Here is a 27,311-nt window from a genome sequence, read left to right as displayed (position 1 = left end):
GCGCCGACGCCGATGACAAACATCTCGACCCTCATCCTCCACAGCTCCTCGGCCGGCGGCCCCACGTCGTCCTCCGAGTGGCCGTCCGTCATCAGCACCAGGTTCTGGGACACTCCCGCCCCCACGCGGCTCCCCGTGGACTTCTGGAAGTACCCCTTGATGAAGGCCAGGGCGCGTCCAATTTTGGTTCCCCCACCTCGCTGCACCATGGCCAGGATGTGCTTGGTGACCTCCGCCTCCGTGGCGAAATGGTTCAGGTAGAACTCGTGCCGCGGGTTGCTGTCGAACTGGGCCACGCCCACACGCACCAGATCCTGGCTGACGTTGAAGCTCCTGATCAGGCTGATCGTGAAGTTCTTCATGATGCTGTAGTCAGCGTCGGAGATGCTTCCAGACTGGTCGATCAGCAGCACCAGGTCAGCTTTCTGCTTCTGACACCCTGGGAACACAGGGCAGGAGGCCATCCGATGTCTGGGTGAATACTGACACTATAGTACCCTACTCAATACTATACTGTACTACTCTCTATACTCTCATAGTCTACTGTGCTGTATACTGTACTCTATAGCCCACTGTACTACCCTTCACTGTTCTTTCACCACTATACTTTCTTGAGTTGATCATAATATGATAAACTTTGTACTACCCAACACTACTATACTGTACTAAACTCTACATAACACTACTCACAAATATATCGTGCAACTCACTAGACTTCATTGCTTTCAATCATTTAGTGCCAGAGAGCTGGACATACAGACGGACGGACGGACAGACGGACAGAAAGACGGACAGACAGTTACCAGGAGGGGTGTCGATGCAGATCTCTTTGGAGAGGGTTTCCAGGTCGATGAAGTTGTCCACGAAGAAGACCCGGGTGGGGTTCCCGGAGATGGTCTCCAGCTCCTTCTGGGTGGCGCCCTTCACGCCGATGCTGTACACGATGACTCCCTTCTCGCGGAGCGCCTCGGCGGGAGCCTTCAGGTTGTGCGGGTCTGTAGCCTCGCCGTCGGTGATCACCATGAGGATCTGGGGCACCTTGGAGGGCCGCCTCCCGCCGTGCTGCACCTCAAAGAACTGCAGGGTGTAGGCCAGGGCGCTGCCTGTGTAGGTGTCCCCGGTGGGCAACTGGAGGGCCTGGATGGCCTCCAACACCTGCCCCTTGGAGGAATACTCGTTGAGGGTGAAGACGGACTTGGGTGCGGTCGAGTAGAGGATGACGCCAAAACGCGTCTCCTTCTCGCCGACGGTGCTCGCGTTCACGATGGACTTCATGAAGTTCAGCATGCTCTGAAACTCTCCTTCCGCGATGCTGGTGGAGCCGTCGACCAGGAAGAGTATGTCTGCCAGCTCCGTCTTGGTGCACTCTGAAGGATGAGACGGAAGAACGTCAGAGGGCGCACCGAGTTATCACTTTGGGTGGTGTTGTATTGTCATGAGGATAGTGAATTTCTGCTTCACCACTTTAACATTTCATACTCAGATACATTTTATTAAGTTGCAAATCATTCAACAGTTTACTAGAATGTTTAGAAGTTATAACTGCTTTCTCTGAATGGGATCATTCTCCAAAGAATGCAGACCCACTTATCAATACCCCCCTTGCCACAAACTGCCATGCGCTAGACCCTTTAACTCTTCAATTAAAAGGCAAAACGCTCTTATTGAATTCTTTAAATACATAGGATGTATTAATAAAAATACTGTATGGTTGAGAGGTAATAGGGAGGGAGGAGGGAGAGAGAGAGATGGACTTTCAAGAGACTTTGATAGAAGACCTTTGGGATCCTGCTTGCGTCTGACTGTGTCTCTCAGTGTGACTGTGTCTCTCAGTGTGACTGTCTCTCAGTGTGACTGTGTCTCTCAGTGTGACTGTCTCTCAGTGTGACTGTGTCTCAGTGTGACTGTGTCTCTCAGTGTGACTGTGTCCCTCAGTGTGACTGTGTCCCTCAGTGTGACTGTGTCTCTCAGTGTGACTGTGTCTCAGTGTGAATGTCTCTAAGTGTGACTGTGTCTCTCAGTGTGATTGTGTCTCTCAGTGTGACTGTGTCCCTCAGTGTGACTGTCTCTCAGTGTGACTGTGTCTCTCAGTGGGACTGTGTCTCTCAGTGTGACTGTCTCTCAGTGTGACTGTCTCTCAGTGTGACTGTGTCCCTCAGTGTGACTGTGGTCAGTGTGACTGTGTCCCTCAGTGTGACTGTCTCTCAGTGTGACTGTGTCCCTCAGTGTGACTGTGTCTCAGTGTGACTGTGTCCCTCAGTGTGACTGTGTCCCTCAGTGTGACTGTCTCTCAGTGTGACTGTGTCCCTCAGTGTGACTGTCTCAGTGTGTCCGTGTGCGTGAGGTCCACACCGGTGGGGCCCCGTTGCTCCAGTCTTTTGGTGGGAGGGAGCGAGAGACGTAGAGAACCAGAGGGAGAGAGGAACAAGCCAACGCCGGCACCTGAAGCTAACCACACCCACCTTTCGACTGAGCCTCGTTGCCGTGGAGACACACGGTCGCCACGATAACCAGGAGGGAGAGGAGGGGGCACCTGATCTCCGTCATGTTCACACGTCCCTCTCAAGACTCTCACTCTACCTGAGAGAGAAAGAGAGGGAGAGAGGGAGAGAGAGAGAGAGAGAGAGAGAGAGAGAGAGAGAGAGAGAGAGAGAGAGAGAGAGAGAGAGAGAGAGAGAGAGAGAGAGAGAGAGAGAGAGCGTAGGAGGGAGCCAGGAGAGACAGAGACAAAGACAGAGACAGAGCTGGTTCATTGAGTCTTGTTCTACGTCAGCACCAGAGGGGCGGCGTCCGTCTGTCCGTTCCTGTGACCAGTGTAGAGCCGGACGAGGCTCTGCGGTGCTCAGGGTTCCGTGTTGTGATTAGCACGAGCAGATCACGCCCCGTCCTTTGGGGTTCCTCCGGAGAACCGCCACACCCGCGCTCTGCGGCCAGACGATGAGGGGATCTGATAGGACGGCTCGTTTCCTGACGGCAGGAAGTGGCAGACGAAGCCACGCTTCCTGTTTAGCGATGGCAAGGCCCAGATGCTATTGGACCGCGCAGAATAAAATAACAACCGATTTGGAACGGGATTTTTGAATTTTAATTCGATTTAAAACTAACCATGAATTAGCATTTGTTGATACAGTAATAAGCATTTGTTGATACAGTAATAAGCATGTTATAGCATAAGCATATGGGGTAATGTTTTTTTGGTTAGTGTTAACCCTTACCTTATTTACTAATGTATAAACCTCAGTTAACCTGAACAGCATAAATACTGATTACTATTCTTTTGGTTAACTGTTAATTACTAATTTGTCAAGTCATTTACTTTTGAAATCTAGGCTCATAACACCCCTCTTCTCCCTGGCCTTTCCTCCCCCTTTTATGACATCCATTCATGTACTGTCCTTTTTACATCAACTTTAATATGTGTATATACTGTAGGTATATAAGGTGTCTGTGTTCCTTTACATGCATATCATGTAAAGGAAGCAAATGGCATATCATGTCGCCCACAGGATAGAGACAAAGTCCATGCAATCGAATGAGTACCAAGTGGTCAAACCCATGTTGAAACAATCAGACCTGCAACAGGCGAGATGCCCTCTGGACTGTCTTAACGCTGGTCCCAATAGTCCTGTACAGCGGGGCCCTGAGCTCACACTGCGGTCAGAGCCGGGGGTCAATCAGAGGGATGGAGGATTCAGAGACATACCCTCCACAACCGCTGCTCAATTCATAGAAAAAACATGGAATATATATTTAGTAGATCTGAACAAACCGCTTGTTAAGTTATGGGATGAACATCCCCGTGTTCTCGTTGGTATGAGCAGAAACCGCCGAGTCCATCTGTGGGTGACATGCCCCCCCCCCCCCTGCCTGTGGGGTTGCGTGGTAGAATCTGATAAGTTGATGCGTTTCCTGATTGCAGGAAATGGCCGACGGCATCGCACTTCCTGTTTAGCAACAGCAAGGTAAAAAAGTGGATGGGCGCAGAATATAACAAATACCAAGGAAGCCTAAACAAAAGGCTGTGTGTACATGATAAGCATACATCACCACATTAAACCCAAGGCCAGAAGGCCCTTTTAAGGGAATACTGGTCAAGGTCTGCAGGGAAAGATGCTTAGAGCTACTGGATTCTGACCACCACAGCAACAGAAACAATGTTCAGTGACTGAGATGGTGTGTATCTGAACAGATTACACAATACACTCATTTTTGATGACTCAAATCTCACCTGCCCTGACAATTATGAGTGATTACGAATTACCGTTATTTTCCTTGGAAAATAATGTAAACTGTATTATTTGTGGCAGATTCTGGACTACACTTTATGTGGCAACTCAGTTTACAAAATAAGCTACAGGCCAATAGTGTTCTCGTTGGTATGAGCAGAAACCGCCGAGTCCATCTGTGGGTGACATGCCCCCCCCCCCCCTGCCTGTGGGGTTGCGTGGTAGAATCTGATAAGTTGATGCGTTTCCTGATTGCAGGAAATGGCCGACGGCATCGCACTTCCTGTTTAGCAACAGCAAGGTAAAAAAGTGGATGGGCGCAGAATATAACAAATACCAAGGAAGCCTAAACAAAAGGCTGTGTGTACATGATAAGCATACATCACCACATTAAACCCAAGGCCAGAAGGCCCTTTTAAGGGAATACTGGTCAAGGTCTGCAGGGAAAGATGCTTAGAGCTACTGGATTCTGACCACCACAGCAACAGAAACAATGTTCAGTGACTGAGATGGTGTGTATCTGAACAGATTACACAATACACTCATTTTTGATGACTCAAATCTCACCTGCCCTGACAATTATGAGTGATTACGAATTACCGTTATTTTCCTTGGAAAATAATGTAAACTGTATTATTTGTGGCAGATTCTGGACTACACTTTATGTGGCAACTCAGTTTACAAAATAAGCTACAGGCCAATAGGATTAGTTGATAGAGAATAGTTCACTCAGAATGCATTATTATGTAGTTGTCTCACCCAATTGTCTGTGGGCCAGTATTGGTGGCAAAATCTGGACCTCTTCTGTGAATAATATCAGAATGGTATTTTGAATTCCTAGGCCTATTGTGATAGTTATCGATATAGTGTCTATTTCCCCGTAATTATCATGACAACACAAAGTTAAGTTAATTTGTTACGTATAGCTCCTTTGAGGTGAACAAAACATCTGAAAAAATACACTAATGCACAAATTATGCAAAGTAAGTAACACTTGTACAATATATAAGAGCATCTATATAATTTTTGCCTACTTTAAATCAAGGTTGCAAATTACAGCAGGCAAGATTCCTTGCTGTTTTCGTGCAGGTTGACCGTGATTATGGAATGCCATTTGAGTCCAAATTAAATTAAAAAAAGATACATATGGCTATGAAATAAATAAATGAGGCAATACAAGTATGAATGAAAATACATACATGATTGGCCAATGTACTGAAATGAATAAACATGGATGATGTCCGAGTAAACGTTGCTTCAAGAAAAGGTGAAGGACGCCCCTCCACGGACAGGCGGCTTCGAATCATAAATCTGGCATTATGAAAAGTCCTTTGAAAACATATTTATAAAGATATAGTTACATATTTATTTCTACGGAAATATTTGCATGATTTATTTATTTCACGGCCGTATTAATCAATTCATTTAAATTTGACTCAAATGGCATCTCATAGTGACGATAAGTCCATCGATTCTTAAGAAACAAAGTCACATCATGCATTTCCAGCATAACAACATTGAAATAATAACAGTTTGAGTCCATGGATTCTGTGATCCGCCCTTGCACCCGCTGTGTCCACTTACTGCCGTCTGTGCCTCCTCGTTGCCTTCAGAGCCCGGAGTCCCTGGTCGAGGTCCGGAGATGGGGGTCTGCGCCACACTCCCGCCTTCCAGCCGGTCTGGGAAGATACTGGCCTGTGGGGGAGCTGCTCACCGGACAACGCTCGGCACACCACAGACCTCCCTCTTCATCCTATGCCGGGAGGAGGAGGCACGCTGAGGTAATTATATTTTCTTTGGCCAAATCAGGGGGGGGCGGGGGGGGGGGGGGGGTGAGAAGAGATTCTGGAGAAGAGATTTAGGCCCTATCCTATTTCTACCCCTTACCCCTTCAAAACAAGGGGGAGGGGTAAGGGGAAGGGGTAAGGGGTAGAAATGGGATCGGGCCTTAGTGTTGTAGTGCGGGGAGATAGAGAGCAGCCCTTGAGGGTTGAGCTCAGGGAGGGGGGGGGGGTGCATGTAATTACAATTACAAAACAAAAGTTGCCAATAAAAGTTATTAATAACTACACTGTGACTAAATTGTGCACTGAATTCTCAGCCACTCACTCTGCCTGACTCCTCCTAGGAGACTGCCTCACTCCTCCTAGGAGACTGTCTCACTCCTCCTAGGAGACTGTCTCACTCCTCCTAGGAGACTGCCTCACTCCTCCTAGGAGACTGCCTCACTCCACATAGGAGACTGTCTCACTCCTCCTAGGAGACTGCCTCACTCCTCCTAGGAGGCTGCCTCACTCCTCCTAGGAGACTGCCTCACTCCACCTAGGAGACTGCCTCACTCCTCCTAGGAGACTGCCTCACTCCTCCTAGGAGACTGCCTCACTCCACCTAGGAGACTGCCTCACTCCCTCTAGTAGGCTGTCTCACTCCCTCTAGAAGGCTGTCTCACTCCCTCTATGAGACTGTCTCACTCCCTCTAGGAGGCTGTCTCACTCCCTCTAGGAGGCTGTCTCACTCCCTCTAGGAGTGTTTTACTGGGCTCCTGGGATGTAAAAGGAGAATAAAATGATAGTCAGCCAAATGGATGGTTTAAGTGCAATGAGTCCAGATAGACGTTTCCTATCAGGTGTGGGTCTGCAGAGGTCCTGGGGTCGCAGTTCAAAGGTCATAGTGTCAGAGTTTTCACTGCTCTCCAACTGGTTCAGTATAAGATGTAATTGTTTGGAGGAGTACACCATGCACGTAACCCATGACGGCTCTGTGGCCCACACTGAGATATGGAGACTGGTAGCTCTGGCTGCTAGCACTGTCTGTCTAGTCTAGTATCACACGCACACACACACACACAAACACACACACACACACACACACACACACACACACACACACACACACACACACACACACACACACACACACACACACACACACACACACACACACACACACACACACAAACACACAGACACACCTGAGCCTTGAGCCCGGCAAGCCTAAAAACATGGAACCCCAGCAGGACTCTAGCGCCCTCTGCTGGTCTAGACCTTTAAGTCCCAACGCTGGAGTTCAAGAAAATAAATAAACAGTTTTGACATTGTACTGTACTTTCATGAATTGTCCTGAATGTTTTGTGAATGTGTTTCTACAACTAGTGTTGTACCAGAGACTGGTACAACTAGTGTACCAGTCTCTGCTAGAGGCACATGCTAGTCATGTGTGTGCGTGAGAGAGCATCGTCCATATCAATATCTGTGTGTCCATTCACTGGTGACCTCCAGAAGCTGTGCCTGATGCCTACCGACCTCAACTCACCATAAATCCTACCAGCTAAACCAACAACACGTCCAACACACTTTAACCCTCCCGGCCTGCGGTGAGACGGCGGATGGGACAAATTAAGTGTGGAGCATTCAGAGAGAATACTGAAGCCTGATCCCTGCAGCAGATGTCATTCATCTGTTGTGATCTTAATCCTCTTATCCCCTGAAAGCGCCCCACTCTCGGGACAGTTAGCTTGGGCTCAAGAGGATTACAAGTCACAACGTGTGAGGACCGGGAGAGTGTGTCAGACAGTTCTGAGGGTCCGGAGTGTGTGTGAGAGAGTATTGGGGACCAGTAGAGTGTGTGTGAGAGAGTATTGGGGACCAGTAGAGTGTGTATGAGAGAGTATTGGGGACCAGTAGAGTGTGTGTGAGAGAGTATTGGGGACCAGTAGAGTGTGTGTGAGAGAGTATTGGGGACCAGTAGAGTGTGTGTGAGAGAGTATTGGGGACCAGTAGAGTGTGTGTGAGAGAGTATTGGGGACCAGTAGAGTGTGTGTGGGAGAGTATTGGGGACCAGTAGAGTGTGTGTGAGAGAGTATTGGGGACCAGTAGAGTGTGTGTGAGAGAGTATTGGGGACCAGTAGAGTGTGTGTGAGAGAGTATTGGGGACCAGTAGAGTGTGTGTGGGAGAGTATTGGGGACCAGTAGAGTGTGTGTGAGAGAGTATTGGGGACCAGTAGAGTGTGTGTGAGAGAGTATTGGGGACCAGTAGAGTGTGTGTGAGAGAGTATTGGGGACCTGTAGAGTGTGTGTGAGAGAGTATTGGGGACCAGTAGAGTGTGTGTGAGAGAGTATTGGGGACCAGTAGTGTGTGTGTGTGTGTGTGTGTGTGTGTGTGTGTGTGTGTGTGTGTGTGTGTGTGTGTGTGTGTGTGTGTGTGTGTGTGTGTGTGTGTGTGTGTGTGTGTGTGTGTGTGTGTGTGTGAGTGTGTGTGAGATGAGGAGGATGAGGATGAAGAGGCTGGTTTTGGTGCTGACATGCCTGTGGGCGTCGCCACCTTGCCTCGCCCAGGTGCGCAGCCCCATGCCGGTGTTGTGGGTGATGCCGGTTGCCACGGTGATGCCGGGAGAGCAGAACGTGACGGCGGCATTAGCGCCGGCGGTGTCGATAGCGTTGGAAGACCTCCGGGGACGGGGGGGGCCCCAGATGCACCTGCAGCTGCTGGACTCACAGGTAGGGGGCGCTGATCACCTGCAGAGCACACCCGGTCCTATGGTTCTCTACGTCTGTCTGTACGTGTGGGGTAACCTAGTGATGGTTAGTGCTTGGCTTGTGCTCTATGGACATCCTTACATCCTTGCGATGGGTTGTGATGTGTGTATTGTGTTGTGATGTGTGCGTTGTGTTGTGATGTGTGTATTGTGTTGTGATGTGTGCGTTGTGTTGTGATGTGTGCGTTGTGTTGTGATGTGTGCATTGTGTTGTGTTGTGTTGTGTGCGTTGCGTTGTTATGTGTGTTGTGTTGTGATGTGTGCGTTGTGTTGTGATGTGTGCGTTGTGTTGTGATTTATGCGTTGTGTTGTGATGTGTGCGTTGTGTTGTGATGTGTGCGTTGCGTTGTGATGTGTGCGTTGCGTTGTTATGTGTGCGTTGTGTTGTGATGTGTGCGTTGTGATGTGTGCATTGTGTTGTGATGTGTGCGTTGTGTTGTGATGTGTGCGTTGTGTTGTGATGTGTGCGTTGTTTTGTGATTTGTGCGTCGTGTTGTGATGTGTGTATTGTGTTGTGATGTGTGCGTTGTGTTGTGATGTGTGCATTGTTTTGTGATTTGTGCGTTGTGTTGTGATGTGTGCGTTGTGTTGTGATGTGTGCGTTGTGTTGTGTGCGTTGTGTTGTGATGTGTGCGTTGCGTTGTTATGTGTGCGTTGTGTTGTGATGTGTGCGTTGTGTTGTGATGTGTGCGTTGTGTTGTGATGTGTGCGTTGTGTTGTGATGTGTGCGTTGTGTTGTGATGTGTGCGTTGTGTTGTTATGTGTGCGTTGTGTTGTGATGTGTGCGTTGTGATGTGTGCGTTGTGTTGTGATGTGTGCGTTGCGTTGTGATGTGTGCGTTGCGTTGTGATGTGTGAGTTGCGTTGTGATGTGTGCGTTGTGTTGTGATGTGTGCGTTGTGTTGTGATGTGTGCGTTGTTTTGTGATTTGTGCGTTGTGTTGTGATGTGTGCATTGTGTTGTGATGTGTGCGTTGTGTTGTGATGTGTGTGTTGTCTTGTGATTTGTGCGTTGTGTTGTGATGTGTGCATTGTGTTGTGATGTGTGCGTTGTTTAGTGATGTGTGAGTTGTGTTGTGATGTGTGAGTTGTGTTGTGATGTGTGCGTTGTGTTGTGATGTGTGCGTTATGTTGTGATGTGTGAGTTGTGTTGTGATGTGTGTGTTGTGTTGTGATGTGTGAGTTGTGTTGTGATGTGTGCGTTGTGTTGTGATGTGTGCGTTGTGTTGTGTTGTGTGCGTTGTGTTGTGATGTGTGCGTTGTGTGAGTTGTGTTGTGATGTGTACGTTGTGTTGTGATGTGTGTGTTGTGTTGTGATGTGTGCATTGTGTTGTGATGTGTCAGTTGTGTTGTGAGTTTTGTTGTGTTGTGTGCGTTGTGTTGTGATGTGTGCGTTGTGTGAGTTGTGTTGTGATTTGTGAGTTGTGTTGTGATGTGTGTGTTGTGTTGTGATGTGTGCGTTGTGTTGTGATGTGTGTGTTGTGTTCTGATGTGTGCGTTGTGTTGTGTTGTCAGTGTGACAGCGCCACAGCTCTGAAGGGTATCTTCGACGCCATGTGGGAGGAGCCTGGTCACATGATCATCTTTGGAGGGGTGTGTCCCCAGGTGACAGCGGTGCTGGCTCAGTCTCTGCACGCCCTCGACATGGTGCAGGTACCCCCCACACACACACACACACACACACACACACAAACACAAACACACACACGCCTCACCTGCAAATGTACACAGAGGTAGATACAGGGCCGCTGCTGGCCGTTCCGGTTCCCTACGCGAGCTGGGGGGGGGGGGGGGGGAGAGCCCCTATACCTTCTATATTAGGTAAAAACATCTAATTTGCCGAAATTGAGTGATAGGTTATACAATTAAGAACAAACAACGGTGGGCCTCTTCATAACTCATTTCCACAAGAGTGTGCGTTGCGATGCGTTGTATCTGCTGTCCCCTGTCTGTGGTATCTCAGCCCGGCTCTCTTCATCCCTCCCTCTGTGTTTCTCGGACCGCCACGCCCTCCCAGCTGTCCTTCACGGCGCTGCCGGCCGGGCCCCCCGCCCAGCGCCGCCCCCCAGGCCTGTTCAGCACTGTGCCGTCTGAAGCCGTCTTCAACGCGGCGCTGGTCCGGCTCCTCCAGCACTACAGGTGGACCCGGGTGGGGCTCCTCACCCAGGAGGGGGCCCGCCCCTCCCAGGAGGGGGCCCGCCTCTTCCAGGTCCGACCGCCACGCCCCGACCACGCCCTTCGACCCCCGGGAGCACAGCGTTTAGACTCAGATACCAACGGGTGATTCGTTCAGCTACCAGATGCTGATCCCCAACTCACTGCTGACCCACCACGCATCAGACTCAGCTCTGTCTCTAAAGCCATGACGGGTGGTTGCTTTAATAACACCGATATATATCTACACATCCTTGTGATGGTGTCCCTGATCTTTGACGATGTCACTGTGATGGTGTCCCTGATCTTTGACGATGTCACTGTGATGGTGTCCCTGATCTTTGACGATGTCACTGTGATGGTGTCCCTGATCTTTGACGATGTCACTGTGATGGTGTCCCTGATCTTTGACGATGTCACTGTGATGGTGTCCCTGATCTTTGACGATGTCACTGTGATGGTGTCCCTGATCTTTGATGATGTCACGGATCTTTGATGATGTTGCAGATATTTGATGCCGTTGACGATCTTTCAGTCCATGATGACTATCGTACATTGTTTGACTGACGTGTGCTCTGTCTGTGTTACACCAAACCTGTGTCTTGGTGGCAGATGAGGCAGAACCTGGTCCACCAGCTGATGAAGGCCGATGTCCAGATGGTGGAAGCCCAGAGCGTGGGTGAAGACCCCTGCCTCAAGCTCCAGAAACTGAAGGTCAGCATGGATGGAGAGAAGCCACAAGCACCAGAAGAACATGCTCCTCCCGTCAGCTTTCTGCACACCATTCATAAAATGGGCTTAAGTTCAATTTGATTGAAAACTTGCTCGTTTAAAATGTGTTTTTGTGTGTCAGGTCAAGTCTTATTTTTTCAGCCAAGCCTTTAACCACAGTTAAAGGCATGAATGAAAATGAGTCCTAGACATTGTAGAAATATGTAAAATATGTGACATAAACCAAACCAGTGTTGTTTTGAGGCAGTGGGATCCATCGTGTGACCTTGTGCCTTCAGGACCGCGGCGTGAGGGTCCTAGTGGCCCAGGTGGACGAGGGGCCAGGCTCCAGGGTCCTGTGCTGTGTGAGTACCTTCACTGGTCCTCTCCTCACGGAGGCACATCCCAGTCTACAGACGGAGCACAAGGCTATGGTTGTACTGGGCAGCTCCCAGTCTAGACTAGCAGAATACTCTGGTTGTACTGGGCAGCTCCCAGTGTGGTCACCAGGCTGTGTCCCCTCTGCAGGCGTACGGGCTGAACCTCTTCGGGTCCGGGTACCAGTGGCTCCTGGCCAGCGGCCCGGACCCCATGTGGACGCTGGACCCGGAGGCGTCTGGCTGCTCGCTGTACGCGCTCCACGCGGTTCTGGAAGGTTCCATCCGGCTCAGCCTGCGGCCGCTCGGCGACTCAGGCCTCAGGGGCGTCTCTGGCAGGGTGAGGGTTCTCCTGGTCTGACCTAAGTCCGAGGGAACCGGCTTGAACCGGTCGGTACTAGAACGACACCGTCTGCCACTGGAACGTCAGGACTAGTCAGAGGACTAGGGCTTTGAGAAGGACTCTAATGCACCCTGCTGGGCAGTCATTGTTTACTGCATGATGAGCACTTTACCGCTAGTAGTAGGCTAATGTACTTAACTTACTTTTTATTATGCTAATGTGCAAATACATTAACACATTCAACTACATTCAAATGGAATATTCTCTGGCAATATATCAAATGCCTTAGTTACACCGAGCTGTTTGCATGTCAAGCAGGGCCGACGGACTGCGGGGGAAAGTGAGACAGTTGTGGGGGGGCCCAAGGCAGAGGGGGGGCCCATGGCAAAAAAAATAAAATAAAAAAATCAATAAAAATTATCTACCAGCCCATAGTGTCGCACACGGCCACGTCTCCCCCCCCCCCCCACCCCCCCGTCAACAATTCAGCGCAGGGGGGCCCATCAGTACCTCTTGTATAGGGGCCCAGGATTTGGTGCAACGGCCCTGATGTCAAGTAACATTTAAATTGCATATCACTGGTAGTTGATTGATGTAATCCCATTTATTGTATGTAAACGTACTAAATACTTAATCCCAGACCCCGGCGGAGTACGAGCTGGCGTACCGGTCAGAGATCCGCCAGCAGGGGGCGCCAGACGCTTATCTCCACGGCTACGCGTACGACGGAGTCTGGGTCCTTGCCAGAGCCGTGAGCCTCCTCACGGAGCAGTTCAGACACCGGAAGCGGCACAGCCCCGACCGGAACCTCTCCATCAACCAGGCGCAGACGGCGGACATGCTGCTCGCTGCTTTAAAGCAGACCCAGTTCGAGGGAGTCACCGTGAGTGTGTCGTTCTAGTTCTGCAAATTGAAATAACACAATTCCAGGGGTCCCTCCCTGTGGTGTTCTAGCCCCCCCCCCCCCCCCCCTTTAGGTCAATCTCCAAAAAAACGCTACTGCTCAACAGTACTTTGAGACTTTATATCACAAAGCTCGAGTCTAGAATAATGAATCTATTTGGCATCTAGGATTTTACAAGTGATTCCCTAATCCTTTTCTTTTATCTTATATTTTGCTTACCGTTTACATATTTTGCAGATTACATATAATCTGCATATATGATAAATGATATAGGATATATTACATGAAATAGATTTCATAAAGCTGTTCAGCAGCGTCTCCTGTAGAACAGTATTTACGATTGTGTGTAGGATTTCTTAGATGAGGGTGATATCCATGATGTTTCAAAAGGTATGCTCCTTGACGTCGTTGCTGATATGTGAGTACTTATTAACACAGTGTGTTGCTCTGCTGCCTTGTTCCGTCCAGGGAACGGTCCGGTTCCACAACGGAGAGCGCGTGGCGTCCATCGAGCTGAGGCAGTTCCAAGGTGCTTCACCTGCCTCTACACCACCGCCGTCTTAAACCTCTGACACAGAATTCATTAGTAATAGTTCAGAATCCGAGCATCGAGTGCTTTCCTAGGCTCTCAAAGCGCCTTACGTAGTGAGTGTGTTAAGGGGGAGGCATCACACCTCCTCTGCTACATACATCACAGAGGAGAGAGGACCAGGGACGACCTGGGGGTCAAGTCGGTACCGGAGCCAGGTGGGGTCTTTGACCATCACCTGGGTTTACATTCACGGCACTTAGCAGACACTTTTATCCAAAGCGAGTTACAGCGGCTCATACACACACCGACGGCGGAGTCGACCAAAGACATCAACGGTCCAGTATTGGTTATCCCTGTATTACGATTGGCCAATGCAGTGTATTTGTGTTGTTTCCTTAGCGACCAGAGAGGTACTCGTGGGCCAGTACAACACCTTCACACAGGAGCTACGACTTTTTCCGGACCACCTGAAGTTTCCAGGTAGAACAGTGTTTTGATCCGCTGAATCACCTTTCATCACACATGTTATTTAGCTGAACCAACAGGATGTGTGGTTCATCATCCCCTCCAGCTCAAGTCTGCAGATCTGTCAGTGCAGATGCAGATGGAATGGACAAGGTGTGTTCAGAGAGACGTTTAAAGCACAGGTCTTCCTGCAGCACTAATGTTACCTCAATAACATGTCGATGATACGTAAAGTAGTACAACATATTTGAACATAAAGGGCCTCCAACACACTCAAATCAAACGAGAAACAGCACCATCTCTGCGTAAGAGAGACATATTATACCACCAGGTGTGAGTGTGATTAGCCGTTGAAGTGTTGAGGTGCGTCCACTTTCCAATATCGACATTTAAAGTTTACGTGTATGCTGTGCTTTTTGTTTCTTACAAACGACGGTGCTGTCACGACACGAGAGATGGTGTAAGGCTGCTCCTAAAGGATGATCCCCGGTTCACCTCAGACCTGACGGCCCTTCTCTGGTCTGACCTCCTCTCCAGGCTCCGGTCCAGCTCCGGATGGATCCGGGGTCCGTCTGGAGTGCGGGAGCGTCGGTCGGGTTCTCTACGCCGTCGTCACCTCCGCTGCCGCCCTCCTCTTCATCACCTCCCTCATCTTCCTCCTCCGCAGCTTGTCAGACTGCACACGCTATCGGTACAATTCCTTTAATACTGTTTATCACATGTCTATTTATCTATTAGTATCTATTCTAGTCCATTCTTTGATTCTTTGAGCGAAGAGATGTGCGAGAGCAAGCCATTAGCTAGTTAGCTAGCTCCAGTAGGTACCGCAGGATAACAACAAACAGAAGCTAGCTCTGGGTCACGAGCTTTGAGTATGTGCACGAAGGGGTCACGCGCGGGGAGAGGGGGAGTGCAGTACGACCGTTTGATTGACGTACTTACTGTCCAATGACAATCGGTGGGACTGGAAATCATTGGCTGGAGTTTTTCGAGCCCTGCCCGTTCCACAGATGATTGACTTGTTTAGTTTTCATGTCAGTACCTCTAACTCAGTGGCTGTAAGTGGGTTATGATAAGGATTTCAAGTAATTTTGCAAAAATGGCCAAAAAAGAGAATTCCATACCCAACCTTTAAGTCATGCAAATAGAAAGTGGTTGTGTGGTTCCCAGGGGCCCGAGGGGCTGCGGCCGACCCCTGGACCCCCTCCTCCTCCTGGGCATGATGCTGGCCCTGTCCTGGGTGCCCCTGGCCGGGCTGGACAAGGCCCTGGCGCCCGCCTGGTGGTGGGACCCGCTCTGCTCTGTGAGTCCGCCGCTGGTGACCGCAGCGACACTGTGGGGTCCCGCTGGTGACCGCAGCGACACAGTGGGGTCCCGCTGGTGACCGCAGCGACACAGTGGGGTCCCGCTGGTGACCGCAGCGACACAGTGGGGTCCCGCTGGTGACTGCATCCACACTGGAGCTCAGGATCACTGTGTCACGTTTCCATGTGAAAAACTAATTCACGTGCAATCCGTTGGTTGATTATGTTTTCATGGGATGTGGGAAAGGTAAGATGTTAGCCAATCTTTTATTTCTGTGTGTATTGCTTTGGGAATGTGAGCAATGCTGTTTTAGATCCATTCCCAAACATGTGTCCTGTATACGTCACAGGGTTTATAACTTCTGAAGGTCGCAAGTCAGAATCATTTCAAGAACTGTAATTAAATCCAAATAATGCTGTTGGAGTGTGAGCAGGTCTGGTCTGGTTTGAGGAGGTCTGGTCTGGTTTGAGGCGGTCTGGTCTGGTTTGAGGCGGTCTGGCCTGGTTTGAGGCGGTCTGGTCTGGTTTGAGGAGGTCTGGTCTGGTTTGAGGAGGTCTGGTCTGAGGAGGTCTGGTTTGAGGCGGTCTGGTCTGGTTTGAGGCGGTCTGGTCTGGTTTGAGGAGGTCTGGTCTGGTTTGAGGCGGTCTGGTCTGGTTTGAGGAGGTCTGGTCTGAGGAGGTCTGATTTGAGGCGGTCTGGTCTGGTTTGAGGAGGTCTGGTTTGAAGCGGTCTGGTCTGGTTTGAGGAGGTCTGGTCTGGTTTGAGACGGTCTGGTCTGGTTTGAGGTGGTCTGGTCTGGTTTGAGGCGGTCTGGTCTGGTTTGAGGAGGTCTGGTCTGGTTTGAGGAGGTCTGGTTTGAGGAGGTCTGGTCTGGTTTGAGGCGGTCTGGTCTGGTTTGAGGTGGTCTGGTCTGGTTTGAGGCGGTCTGGTCTGGTTTGAGGTGGTCTGGTCTGGTTTGAGGCGGTCTGGTCTGGTTTGAGGAGGCCTGGTCTGAGGAGGTCTGGTTTGAGGAGGTCTGGTCTGGTTCGAGGTGGTCTGGTCTGGTTTGAGGCGGTCTGGTCTGGTTTGAGGAGGTCTGGTCTGGTTTGAGGAGGTCTGGTTTGAGGCGGTCTGGTCTGGTCTGGTTTGAGGAAGCCTGGTCTGAGGAGGTCTGGTTTGAGGCGGTCTGGTCTGGTTTGAGGAGGCCTGGTCTGAGGAGGTCTGGTTTGAGGCGGTCTGGTCTGGTTTGAGGCGGTCTGGTCTGGTTTGAGGAGGTCTGTTCTCCCTCAGGTCCGCCTGTGGGTGCTGACTCTGGGTCACTGCGTGGCGGTGGGCGTTCTGACCACCAGGAGTCTGAACATCTACAGACACCTCCTCCCCCGGCCGGGCGCCGGGAAACGGGTAATGATCCCCAAGATCCCCTCTGAGATCAGGGACGTTTTACTTATCTTAAAACATTTACTCAGATATGAAGGGTATGCATTCAGCGTTTAGTGACTCACGGTGTCCTCTCTCTCTCTCTTTCTCTCGCTCTCTCTCTCTCTCCCCTTCTCTCTCTCTCTCTCTCTCTCTCTCTCTCTCTCTCTCTCTCTCTCTCTCTCTCTGTGTCTTTGGCTTCCTGTCTCTCTCTCTCTCTCTCTCTCTCTCTCTCTCTCTCTCTCTCTCTCTCTCTCTCTCTCTCTCTCTCTCTCTCTCTCTCTCTCTCTCCCCTTCTCTCTCTCTCTCTCTCTCTCTCTCTCTCTCTCTGTGTCTTTGGCTTCCTGTCTCTCTCTCTCTCTCTCTCTCTCTCTCTCTCTCTCTCTCTCTCTCTCTCTCTCTCTCTCTCTCTCCCCTTCTCTCTCTCTCTCTCTCCTTCTCTCTCTCTCTCTCTCTCTCTCTCTCTCTCTCTCTCTCTCTCTCTCTCTCTGTGTCTTTGGCTTCCTGTCTCTCTCTCTCTCTCTCTCTCTCTCTCTCTCTCTCTCTCTCTCTCTCTCTCTCTCTCTCTCTCTCTCTCTCTCTCTCAGGAGGACAGAAGAACATGCTGGCCGCTGGCTGCCATGTTTCTGTTGGATGTGTTGTTTTTATGCTGCTGGCAGGCCCTGGATCCTCTCAGGAGGGTGGAGCGAGTCTCAGAGGTATGAAGCTACTGACCCTTAATGGAGGGCACTAGACGGTAGCTCGACAGGACGATCCAGGTTTAAAGTGGAACGGAACCACCAGTGTTTGTGTTCATCTTGGAACCCAACAGAGCGGTGCAGAAGAGGAGCAGGACGGTGTCAGCGCCGACACAGACTGCTGCGTCAGCACCAACATGGACCTGTGGATCACCGCCCTCTATGCTTACAAGGGCCCTCTGCTGGTCAGTGAGCACATTACACCGTGACTTCAGGTTTCAATATCATGGACATTTTGGTCTGAACATTGCTTTGATTTAAACGATGAGTTATCAAACGCTAGGATGGTGACCAAAGTCCCCTATACCCCCCCCCCCCCCCCTACCTCCAACTATCTTATCAATGCATGCCCAAGGGGAATCTTCACCTATTTTCCTTGATAACACACAAAAGTATAGAAAAGTCACGTGTAAGAATGATCCAAATCTGCATATTAACATTGCGCTAAAATGTGCAAGGTTTAATAATAACTATTGTGTGTGTTGGTAATCATCATAACATTGTGTTAAAATGGGCCAGATACATAAACTTCTAATGTAATGTAATGCAGTGAAAACTCCTGTGTGGTTGAACTGGGCAGCTCCCAGTGTCCACCACCAGAACACCCTGGTTGTTCTGCGCAGCTCCCAGTTCTAATGGGATGCATCTCTCGTGTTCTACTCTCAGGGTCTGGCCTGTTTCCTCGCCGGCTCCCTCAGAAGCAGGACGGACGTCGCGCGGGCAGTGACCCGTGAGGGCCACCGGGTGGCGCTGAGCGTGTTCGCGGTGGCGGCGAGCAGCAGCCTGGGGGCGCTGGGGTCCCTCCTCAGCTCCCAGCAGCCCCAGCTCCTCTTCCTCCTGCCCTCCCTCGCCGTCCTCGGCGCCGCCGCCGCGCTCCTGGTCTGGGGCGTCCAGGCCCAGGTCAGCCCCGCCCACGCCGAGGTCAGCCCCGCCCCCAGGGTGGCCCCTCCCACAGCGTACCCCCGGACCGTCCCTCTGTACCCCGACCCCGGTCATCCTCCTCACACCGGACAGAGCTTCCCTATAAATTACACAATAACAATTGACCAATTAGCAATTAATTGGTTAATTGCTAAATTGATCATTAATTAATTTCGCAATTTAGCTTTTTACAACGTAGGTGACCAGTGAGGCTGAGATCGATCAAAGCGTGCGATCCAAAGTGGAAAGGATACAAAAAAGAAGCTAAGCTATAGCGCGATGCTATAGCCTAGAAGAAAGTAAATACTAGTCTACGAGGGCTGATGACACAACCCATAAGTCTGATGTAAGTCTAGCTTGTCTCGACAGTCATCAGGCTATTGGTCGGCCCAGCCTGTGTGTGTGCTGAGCTCACCCTCCGATCCAGCTGAAGCTCCTGCTGTGTTGTAGCGCGGGCCTGCTGGCCCCAGGGGGGCGGAGCCTCGCGGTGAGGTGTCCTGCAGTGTTCCTCCAGCAGAGGGCGCCACTCAACGAAGCTCGCCAGAGAGCCAGGAGGGCGGGGTGCAGCGACTGACCACGGAGAACCAGGAGCTCAGGAGAAGAAGAAGACAGGTTAACGCACGGTTAATTTGACTATACATTTGTCAGAGTCGCTAGTAAATAGTACTGATTTTCGAAAATTCTCTGTTTGTGTGAATTTTGCTTACTATGGTATGGTAAACATTATGGTAAAAATCCACTTCAGCTCATGATAGTGATGATGAAGACGATTATGATGGTGTTGGTGCTGATGATGCTTGTGATGGTGAGGAAAATGATGATTGTCATGACGAAGACGATTAGGATGGTGGTGGTGCTGATGATGCTTGTGATGGTGAGGAAGATGATGATGGTTTATGAAGAAGGTTTCCTCTCTCTGCAGCTGGACGGAGAGATAGATGCCATCACCACGGAGACTGACTCCACCCCCCCACCGGACCGACAGATCTCAGACCACATAGGCCACGCCCCCGGTAAACTCATGACGTCACCGCCCCGGCACTGCAGAAACTCAACGGTTGTTTTGAATTTATTTAAGGTGCCTTCACGGACAGCGACAGGAGAGTAGGTCAAAGGAGAGAGGGCCTGTAGCATAGGACCACAAAGCGTGTTCCTACTTTAGCTAACCTTTTACGACCCACTTCTATTCTTTACTTCCCTTCAACATGAAACTGATGGATTAATTCATTCATTCCCTTTTGGAGATTCTGTTTCATCTGTCAAATATGTACTGCAACTGTTTTATAAACGCCCGGGAGTGTATGAGATGTATTCTGCATTATTACCAGTTCGTCAAAGTGTGGTAGGACTATCATAGTGTCCTACCACACCATAGAGTAGTCTATCTTTGTTAATGGTCCCACGACATGCCACCAGGTGTGAGTGTGATTACCTGTTACAAGCCAATCAGGCTCTTATGACATCACAAGTAGGCGTGTCCACCTAGGTGTGTTCTGGATAGATCAGTCCACCAGCCTACCCAGTGGACTGTAGCAAACGTTGCTCATCTATCCGTCGCACATCTAGGTGGACACGCCCGCTTGTGATGTCAGAAGAGGCAGATTTTCAAAACGGCTTGTAACGGCTATTCACGCTCACACCTGGTGGCATGTCACGGGACCTTTAAGACCCCAAGACAGCGTGGCTGCTGGGGTGTCCTCAGGGGGCGAGGGGAGAGGGTTGACTCAGAATCCGATCCGATGAAAGCTGCGTCTTCTCTCGCCCACATGCCGGGTCACTGCAGGACCGGACCCCGCGCTGCGTCCACCCGCTCCGTCCGGGGGGGGCTGCGTCCAGAGGTCCAGCACGGTGGCTCAGATCAGCTGCCACAGCCCCCCCGGCCCACCTGGACCCCGGGGGGGCTCCGGAGGGGACGGGGTCAACACCCCGGAACGGTGAGGCCTGCTGTGTAGAGATGCAGTTAGCCTGTAGACGGTCTGTACTGTGATGTACAGTGTGTTGTCAGTGTGTAGCCGGGACACCTGTGTGTTGTCAGTGTGTAGCCGTGACACCTGTGTGTTGTCAGTGCGTAGCCGTGACACCTGTGTGTTGTCAGTGTGTAGCCGTGACACCTGTGTGTTGTCAGTGTGTAGCCGTGACACCTGTGTGTTGTCAGTGTGTAGCCGTGACACCTGTGTGTTGTCAGTGTGTGGCCGTGACACCTGTGTGTTGTCAGTGTGTAGCCGTGACACCTGTGTGTTGTCAGTGTGTAGCCGTGACACCTGTGTGTTGTCAGTGTGTAGCCGCGACACCTGTGTGTTGTCAGTGTGTAACCGCGACACCTGTGTGTTGTCAGTGTGTAGCCGTGACACCTGTGTGTTGTCAGTGTGTAGCCGTGACACCTGTGTGTTGTCAGTGTGTAGCCGTGACACCTGTGTGTTGTCAGTGTGTAGCCGTGACACCTGTGTGTTGGGGTTGGTGTGTGTGTGGCGTTGATACCAGTGTTTTGTGTGTGTCTGTTGTGTGTTGTGTGTGTGTAGCGTTGACATCGGTGTGTTGTTTTGTGTTGTGCGCTGTGTGTATTATTGACACCAGTGTGTTGTGCGTTGTGTGTATCATTGACACCAGTGTGTTGTGTTGTGTTTTGTGTTGTGCGTTGTGTGTATTATCGACACCAGTGTGTTGTGTTGTGCGTTGTGTGTACTATTGACACCAGTGTTTTGTGTTGTGCGTTGTGTGTACTATTGACACCAGTGTGTTGTGTTGTGCGTTGTGTGTACTATTGACACCAGTGTGTTAAGTTGTGCGTTGTGTGTACTATTGACACCAGTGTGTTGTGTTGTGCGTTGTGTGTACTATTGACACCAGTGTGTTGTGCGTTGTGTGTACTATTGACACCAGTGTGTTGTGCGTTGTGTGTACTATTGACACCAGTGTGTTGTGTTGTGCGTTGTGTGTACTATTGACACCAGTGTGTTGTGTTGTGCGTTGTGTGTACTATTGACACCAGTGTGTTGTGCGTTGTGTGTACTATTGACACCAGTGTGTTGTGTTGTGCGTTGTGTGTACTATTGACACCAGTGTGTTGTGTTGTTCGTTGTGTGTACTATTGACACCAGTGTGTTGTGTCAATAGTACACACAACACAACACAACACACAATAGTGTGTACTATTGACACCAGTGTGTTGTGCGTTGTGTGTACTATTGACACCAGTGTGTTGTGCGTTGTGTGTACTATTGACACCAGTGTGTTGTGTTGTGCGTTGTGTGTACTATTGACACCAGTGTGTTGTGCGTTGTGTGTACTATTGACACCAGTGTGTTGTGCGTTGTGTGTACTATTGACACCAGTGTGTTGTGTTGTGCGTTGTGTGTACTATTGACACCAGTGTGTTGTGTTGTGCGTTGTGTGTACTATTGACACCAGTGTGTTGTGTTGTGCGTTGTGTGTACTATTGACACCAGTGTGTTGTGCGTTGTGTGTACTATTGCCACCAGTGTGTTGTGTTGTGCGTTGTGTGTACTATTGACACCAGTGTGTTGTGCGTTGTGTGTACTATTGACACCAGTGTGTTGTGCGTTGTGTGTACTATTGACACCAGTGTGTTGTGTTGTGCGTTGTGTGTACTATTGACACCAGTGTTTTGTGTTGTGCGTTGTGTGTACTATTGCCACCAGTGTGTTGTGTTGTGCGTTGTGTGTACTATTGACACCAGTGTGTTGTGTTGTGCGTTGTGTGTACTATTGACACCAGTGTGTTGTGTTGTGCGTTGTGTGTACTATTGACACCAGTGTGTTGTGCGTTGTGTGTACTATTGACACCAGTGTGTTGTGCGTTGTGTACTATTGACACCAGTGTGTTGTGTTGTGCGTTGTGTGTACTAATGACACCAGTGTGTTGTGTTGTGCGTTGTGTGTACTATTGACACCAGTGTGTTGTGCGTTGTGTGTACTATTGACACCAGTGTGTTGTGCGTTGTGTGTACTATTGACACCAGTGTGTTGTGCGTTGTGTGTACTATTGACACCAGTGTGTTGTGTTGTGCGTTGTGTGTACTATTGACACCAGTGTGTTGTGTTGTGCGTTGTGTGTACTATTGACACCAGTGTGTTGTGTTGTGCGTTGTGTGTACTATTGACACCAGTGTGTTGTGCGTTGTGTGTACTATTGACACCAGTGTGTTGTGTTGTGCGTTATGTGTACTATTGACACCAGTGTGTTGTGTTGTGCGTTGTGTGTACTATTGACACCAGTGTGTTGTGCGTTGTGTGTACTATTGACACCAGTGTGTTGTGCGTTGTGTGTACTATTGACACCAGTGTGTTGTGCGTTGTGTGTAGTATTGACACCAGTGTGTTGTACGTTGTGTGTACTATTGACTCCAGTGTGTTGTGTTGTGCGTTGTGTGTACTATTGACACCAGTGTGTTGTGTTGTGCGTTGTGTGTACTATTGACACCAGTGTGTTGTGTTGTGCGTTGTGTGTACTATTGACACCAGTGTGTTGTGTTGTGCGTTGTGTGTACTATTGACACCAGTGTGTTGTGTTGTGCGTTGTGTGTACTATTGACACCAGTGTGTTGTGCGTTGTGTGTACTATTGACACCAGTGTGTTGTGTTTCCAGCCTCAGGAGGAGGATGTCCGTCCAGCTGCCCATCTTGCACCACGCCTACCACCCCGTCGTCGGGGGCGTGGCCAGCAGTCACTCCAGTCAGCTGGAGACCCCCGAGGCCCCGCCCCCCCACCGCTGCACACGCCCCGCCGCCGTCAGCCAGGTGTAACCGTGGAAACGCCCGGTTCGCCTGGCGCTCGGAGAGCTCCGTCTGACAGGAACACCTGAAGGCTGGTAGATGTATCCAGACGTCTGTCGTCCGATGTCGCCGCATTGTGAACTCTAACAAACACACAGACTGACATTAAGAGCCAATCCCATTTCTACCCCTTACCCCTTACCCCTTCAAAACAAGGGGGAGGGGTAAGGGGGAGGGGTAAGGGGAAGGGGTAAGGGGTAGAAATGGGATTGGGCCTACACAGCTTGAGATTGGAACCGGCTGCTTCACGGCGTTTGAACAACGACTCAGTGACTGGGAAGTTATATTTTGATCAAGGACCTTCTCCATGTCACGCTGGCTTAGGCTTTGTATTCATACAAATGTTGTATGCATGCGGAATCGACCTCGGTTAGGACAACGGGCGTCTCCCACCGCAGGGCTCTCCGTCGATGTGGAGAGCTCTGAGGTGTCACTGGGCGACCAGCTGCTCCTCACTGCCGCCCCCTTCAGGGTGGGGCTCCACGACCCCGGGAGGATGCGTCCGTTCCTCCCCAGGAAGACCGCCCAGGGCTGCGGCTGTGGCTCAGAGTGCAGCGGCCCGGCCGGGCTTCAACCCGAATCCTCCCACAATGCGCTGCTCCTCAGCGCCCCGCCCTGGCTGCCGCTGGCTGCTTGATACCAGTTCAAGTCACTGGTACATGCCCACCGGGCTGCGATGGTTCAGGCCCGTCCTACGTCCAGGACGTGGTCAGACCAATCACCCCCGCACGTCCAGCACGCTCTGCGACAGCCGATCGGCTTGCTTCTCCCTCGCTATGGGTGAACAAAACCTGGATTGTTTTCTTTCCCGGCTCCACAAATGGTGCGAGCTCCCCACTGACATCACGTTACGATCCAGCTCTGGGACCCGAGCAAGATAGGGACGGACGAGTGAGGGATTCCATCTCATCAATAAATAGGACTTAATATGACATTAATTTCATCGACACTAAAACGCGAATCAAATTGGACTCCCAACAGAACATCGTGGCGCCAGGACAAGGGGAACAATGTAGTACTTGACCCAGTATGCTCGTTTGATTAATTTTGTGTACTGGCATGATTCATACACTTTTAGGGTGTTTATCCTCATGGTTGAATGTACTCATTGTAAGTCACTTTGGATAGGAACGTCTGCTATAATAGACGTCTATATCAGCCAGCCGCACCTTGTGAGTAGGCCTACTGACAAGCATTGTGATTTCATTTCATAACTGCCACAGTTGATTGCAAATCAGACACTCACACTTGCCATTGAACTATTAGAGGGAACATTAATTTTCCCAACGTGTCTGACATTTTCTCTACTCACTTGCTTCCTCTTTTTGGAAGAGAAGCTCCACAGCGCCAACTTATGTAATGTAATGTGTAAACTAAGAAATTTATTTTTAGAATTTGCTGCGGGCCAAATCAAAATGGACCAAGGGCCACAGTTGGCCCGCGGTCCGTAGTTTGGACTCTCCCGACTTGGACTCATAGGCCGTGCCTACCCCCAAAATGGATGCTCGGCGACTATACAGGTTAAGGCAGTCCTATCCAGATGGGGCTTCAAGGGGCTAGATATAAGAAATGTCGACACTGGTATCACGACCCAGACCGGAGACCTGACCACCCTGACCTGATGTGAGAGGGGAGCAAGGCAACTGGGTGCTATGACCTCTGCAGAGAGGGGGGGGGGGGCTGGTTTCACCTCCCTCCACAGTAAACGCACAGAGCTCTGAGGGGCCAATCGGATCAGCTGGAGGCATGGACATCAGGCCGGATGAAGGAGCACTAGTTTCTGCCCCTCCTCAAGCCTCATTCACTGCAAACAAAGGTGCATCTTTACAACGAGGTCCCTTACGAGAATTAAAAAACGCCCTTTGTATTTTGTTTTTAAAACCTTTTCTCGATGACATAAAGGTCTGACTGGTGTTGGAGGGTTGTAGGTCTGGGAAGAACTCTGGGAAGTGTGTGTAACTTCAGGGGCCTCTTGTTTGGTTTGTGAACATATCCTGCAGGCGTCTCCTTTTCTGTCTACTATATATTGGCCCACTCAAATTAGGTATATTGTCTGCATATTTAACAGATAGCTGGAAGCAAATTGCACTATTCAGAGCGTTTGTTTTAGGGATTGGGACGTTCTTTTCAGTTCACCTGCAGGGGAGTGGGAAACGTACAGTTTTTTGGGTGCAACTATCTGAAATGTTTAACAATATACCGAGTGATAATGTGTATGCAAAGTTCTTAACATAATTTTTTCTATTTTAAATCGAACCATTTTAGCTTAAGTACTTAAAAGTGCACACCCATTTATCATGATCCGCCTCATCCTCATCCGTTCGTTTGATATTTTTTCCATCTGTGCAGTGGTTGATGTGCGCGTCCGAGAGAGGGTTAAGCTTCTATAACACTTTAGACACCATAGATCTTAGCCATGGAGATAACACAATCCAGTCATTCCTCGGCTCTCAAATGTCATATTTTTAAAAAGGCGTTCTCTCCAGAGCCGGTTACTGGAGCAAACTTCAGAAAGATTTGAGGTCTTCCATGACATTATCCATTTAAATCAGAACATTTTTATTTGTTATCTGATCTTCTTGTACTTTCCCTTGACATATCTTTCAATGATTGTCTTTTAGTTTATTAAATACATTAAAGGGGTGGCTTCGAATCCTCAGTGATCCGAATCTTCGATAGAAAGTCACGTAGTCGTCTTTAATAGTCGAATTGTGTCGGAAAAGTGGTCTGTGTGTTGCAGCCGGACATAGAGTGAGGACAGGGGAGCTTAGTGAGTTATACCCCAGCCGAAAGCTGGAGGACTGACGAGTCCGTCGACGACCCCTTTTGGCTCGACTGAGACCTGCGGTTTCGTGTAAGGATTCGTGTGGACACCTGAAGCGACGTTAGAGTTGCGTTGAAAGTTGCAGGTTTTTTTTGTATTATTTTTGTAGCTTTAAATACAGCCCCTTGGGCAATTTTATTACTAACTGTACATTAAAAAGTATTTCTACTCAATCTAAAAGGTTAAACAACTACTATCTCCTCCTCGACTTGAATGTTTGCATACCGCGCGAACTTGAAGGCTGGATGCGCTCCACTTTTTTTTGTCAACAAACGATTGTTGACGTGCACAACGTAGTGCTGTATGTAATCGGATGACGAAAAAAAAAAAAAAAAACCCGCGGCATTGCCTGAGTTCAAGTGTTGTAGTTGCGTCTGTTGTCCACTAGGGGGGTGCTGCAGCACCCGGAGCACCCCACTTCCTGCGTCCCTGACTTCACATACACTGAAATGTAACTCTAATGAATTATTGACGATGGATGTCATATACATGATTTTTTTATTGACAGCCACCATTGTGAAATCCTTTATTTTTTTCATTACTTTCTCTTAATTGGTGTTTTAAGTTTAATGACGGTGGTGGTGGATTTGAAACGAAAGCTCGCCTACTTGATAGGCTGTGAATAATGACCTCAACAGCGCCATCTACTGGAGCGGTGAAGTTGTTTTTAACTCTGGTCGCCTTTTTGTGTGGTTCATGTGCATACTGTCCGTCACTTATTTTTATCATTAAAAAGTTGCAACGTATTCCATGAATTGTGCTTCATACTGTGAGGAAGAACTTCTGCTTAAGACATATTCAATCCTAAATGATAGTGGAATGAAAACTAAAGGAAGGGGGAGTAGCGGGCGTTTGTATTTCAGCCAACATTATATACATTTAAATCGAGTAGCTTACTGTACTGCTGTGTCTGCCTTCTCCTACTACTGACTGAGGTTGTTGGGGCTGAACGGAGGATGGAATTTGACAGCGTGGTGTGGTTTACCTCGGGTAACCACAAGCCTGTGCTAGTTCTGCTACACCGCCCCAGGTTACAGTCTACGTGTCGTAGGCCTACTGCTAAATATACTAATGGTGCATTACTTAATATAT

General features: G+C 49.7%; 2 protein-coding genes across 2 annotated transcripts in view; one reads left to right on the top strand and one right to left on the bottom strand.

The window, feature by feature from the left end:
- The window catches only part of LOC132459608 (collagen alpha-6(VI) chain-like), a 36,939-nt gene extending 30,950 nt beyond the window's left edge, over positions 1 to 5,989 (bottom strand). Inside the window, exons 1-4 of the mRNA XM_060054254.1 lie at positions 5,811 to 5,989; positions 2,463 to 2,580; positions 804 to 1,367; positions 1 to 439 (exon numbers count right to left, since the gene is read on the bottom strand). The exon at positions 1 to 439 is cut by the window's left edge and continues 119 nt beyond it. Coding sequence (XP_059910237.1) covers positions 1 to 439; positions 804 to 1,367; positions 2,463 to 2,547 — 1,088 coding nt within the window. The 5' untranslated portion in view covers positions 2,548 to 2,580; positions 5,811 to 5,989. The remainder of the gene's footprint in view (positions 440 to 803; positions 1,368 to 2,462; positions 2,581 to 5,810) is intronic.
- A 1,788-nt stretch (positions 5,990 to 7,777) lies between these two features.
- On the top strand, positions 7,778 to 26,965 carry LOC132459607 (gamma-aminobutyric acid type B receptor subunit 2-like). Its single transcript, XM_060054253.1, has 20 exons — positions 7,778 to 8,722; positions 10,274 to 10,411; positions 10,722 to 10,967; positions 11,052 to 11,393; positions 11,483 to 11,626; positions 11,923 to 11,988; positions 12,152 to 12,340; positions 12,984 to 13,226; positions 13,716 to 13,776; positions 14,179 to 14,259; positions 14,782 to 14,935; positions 15,415 to 15,610; positions 15,666 to 15,726; positions 16,760 to 16,929; positions 17,532 to 17,642; positions 17,756 to 17,866; positions 18,348 to 18,637; positions 19,073 to 19,214; positions 20,349 to 20,536; positions 23,209 to 26,965. Exons 1-20 carry the CDS (start codon positions 8,486 to 8,488, stop codon positions 23,363 to 23,365), a joined length of 3,327 nt encoding a protein of 1,108 aa, XP_059910236.1. The 5' UTR covers positions 7,778 to 8,485; the 3' UTR covers positions 23,366 to 26,965.
- Positions 26,966 to 27,311: the final 346 nt, after the last annotated feature.

This window comes from Gadus macrocephalus, chromosome 6 (assembly GCF_031168955.1).
Source record: "Gadus macrocephalus chromosome 6, ASM3116895v1".
NCBI classification, from domain to species: Eukaryota; Metazoa; Chordata; class Actinopteri; order Gadiformes; family Gadidae; genus Gadus; species Gadus macrocephalus.
The sequence above is the reverse complement of the archived record's forward strand: the minus strand, read 5'-3'. Positions and strand labels throughout refer to the sequence as shown.

Bases quoted from the DNA above. Each gene is read 5' to 3' on its own strand.
- LOC132459607 (XM_060054253.1), top strand. From the start codon at position 8,486: ATGAGGAGGATGAGGATGAAGAGGCTGGTTTTGGTGCTGACATGCCTG. The intron at 13,227-13,715 runs GTGAGTGTGTCG...TGTTCCGTCCAG, and splicing joins CCCAGTTCGAGGGAGTCACC to GGAACGGTCCGGTTCCACAA. The intron at 19,215-20,348 runs GTTAACGCACGG...ATCCGATGAAAG, and splicing joins TCAGGAGAAGAAGAAGACAG to CTGCGTCTTCTCTCGCCCAC.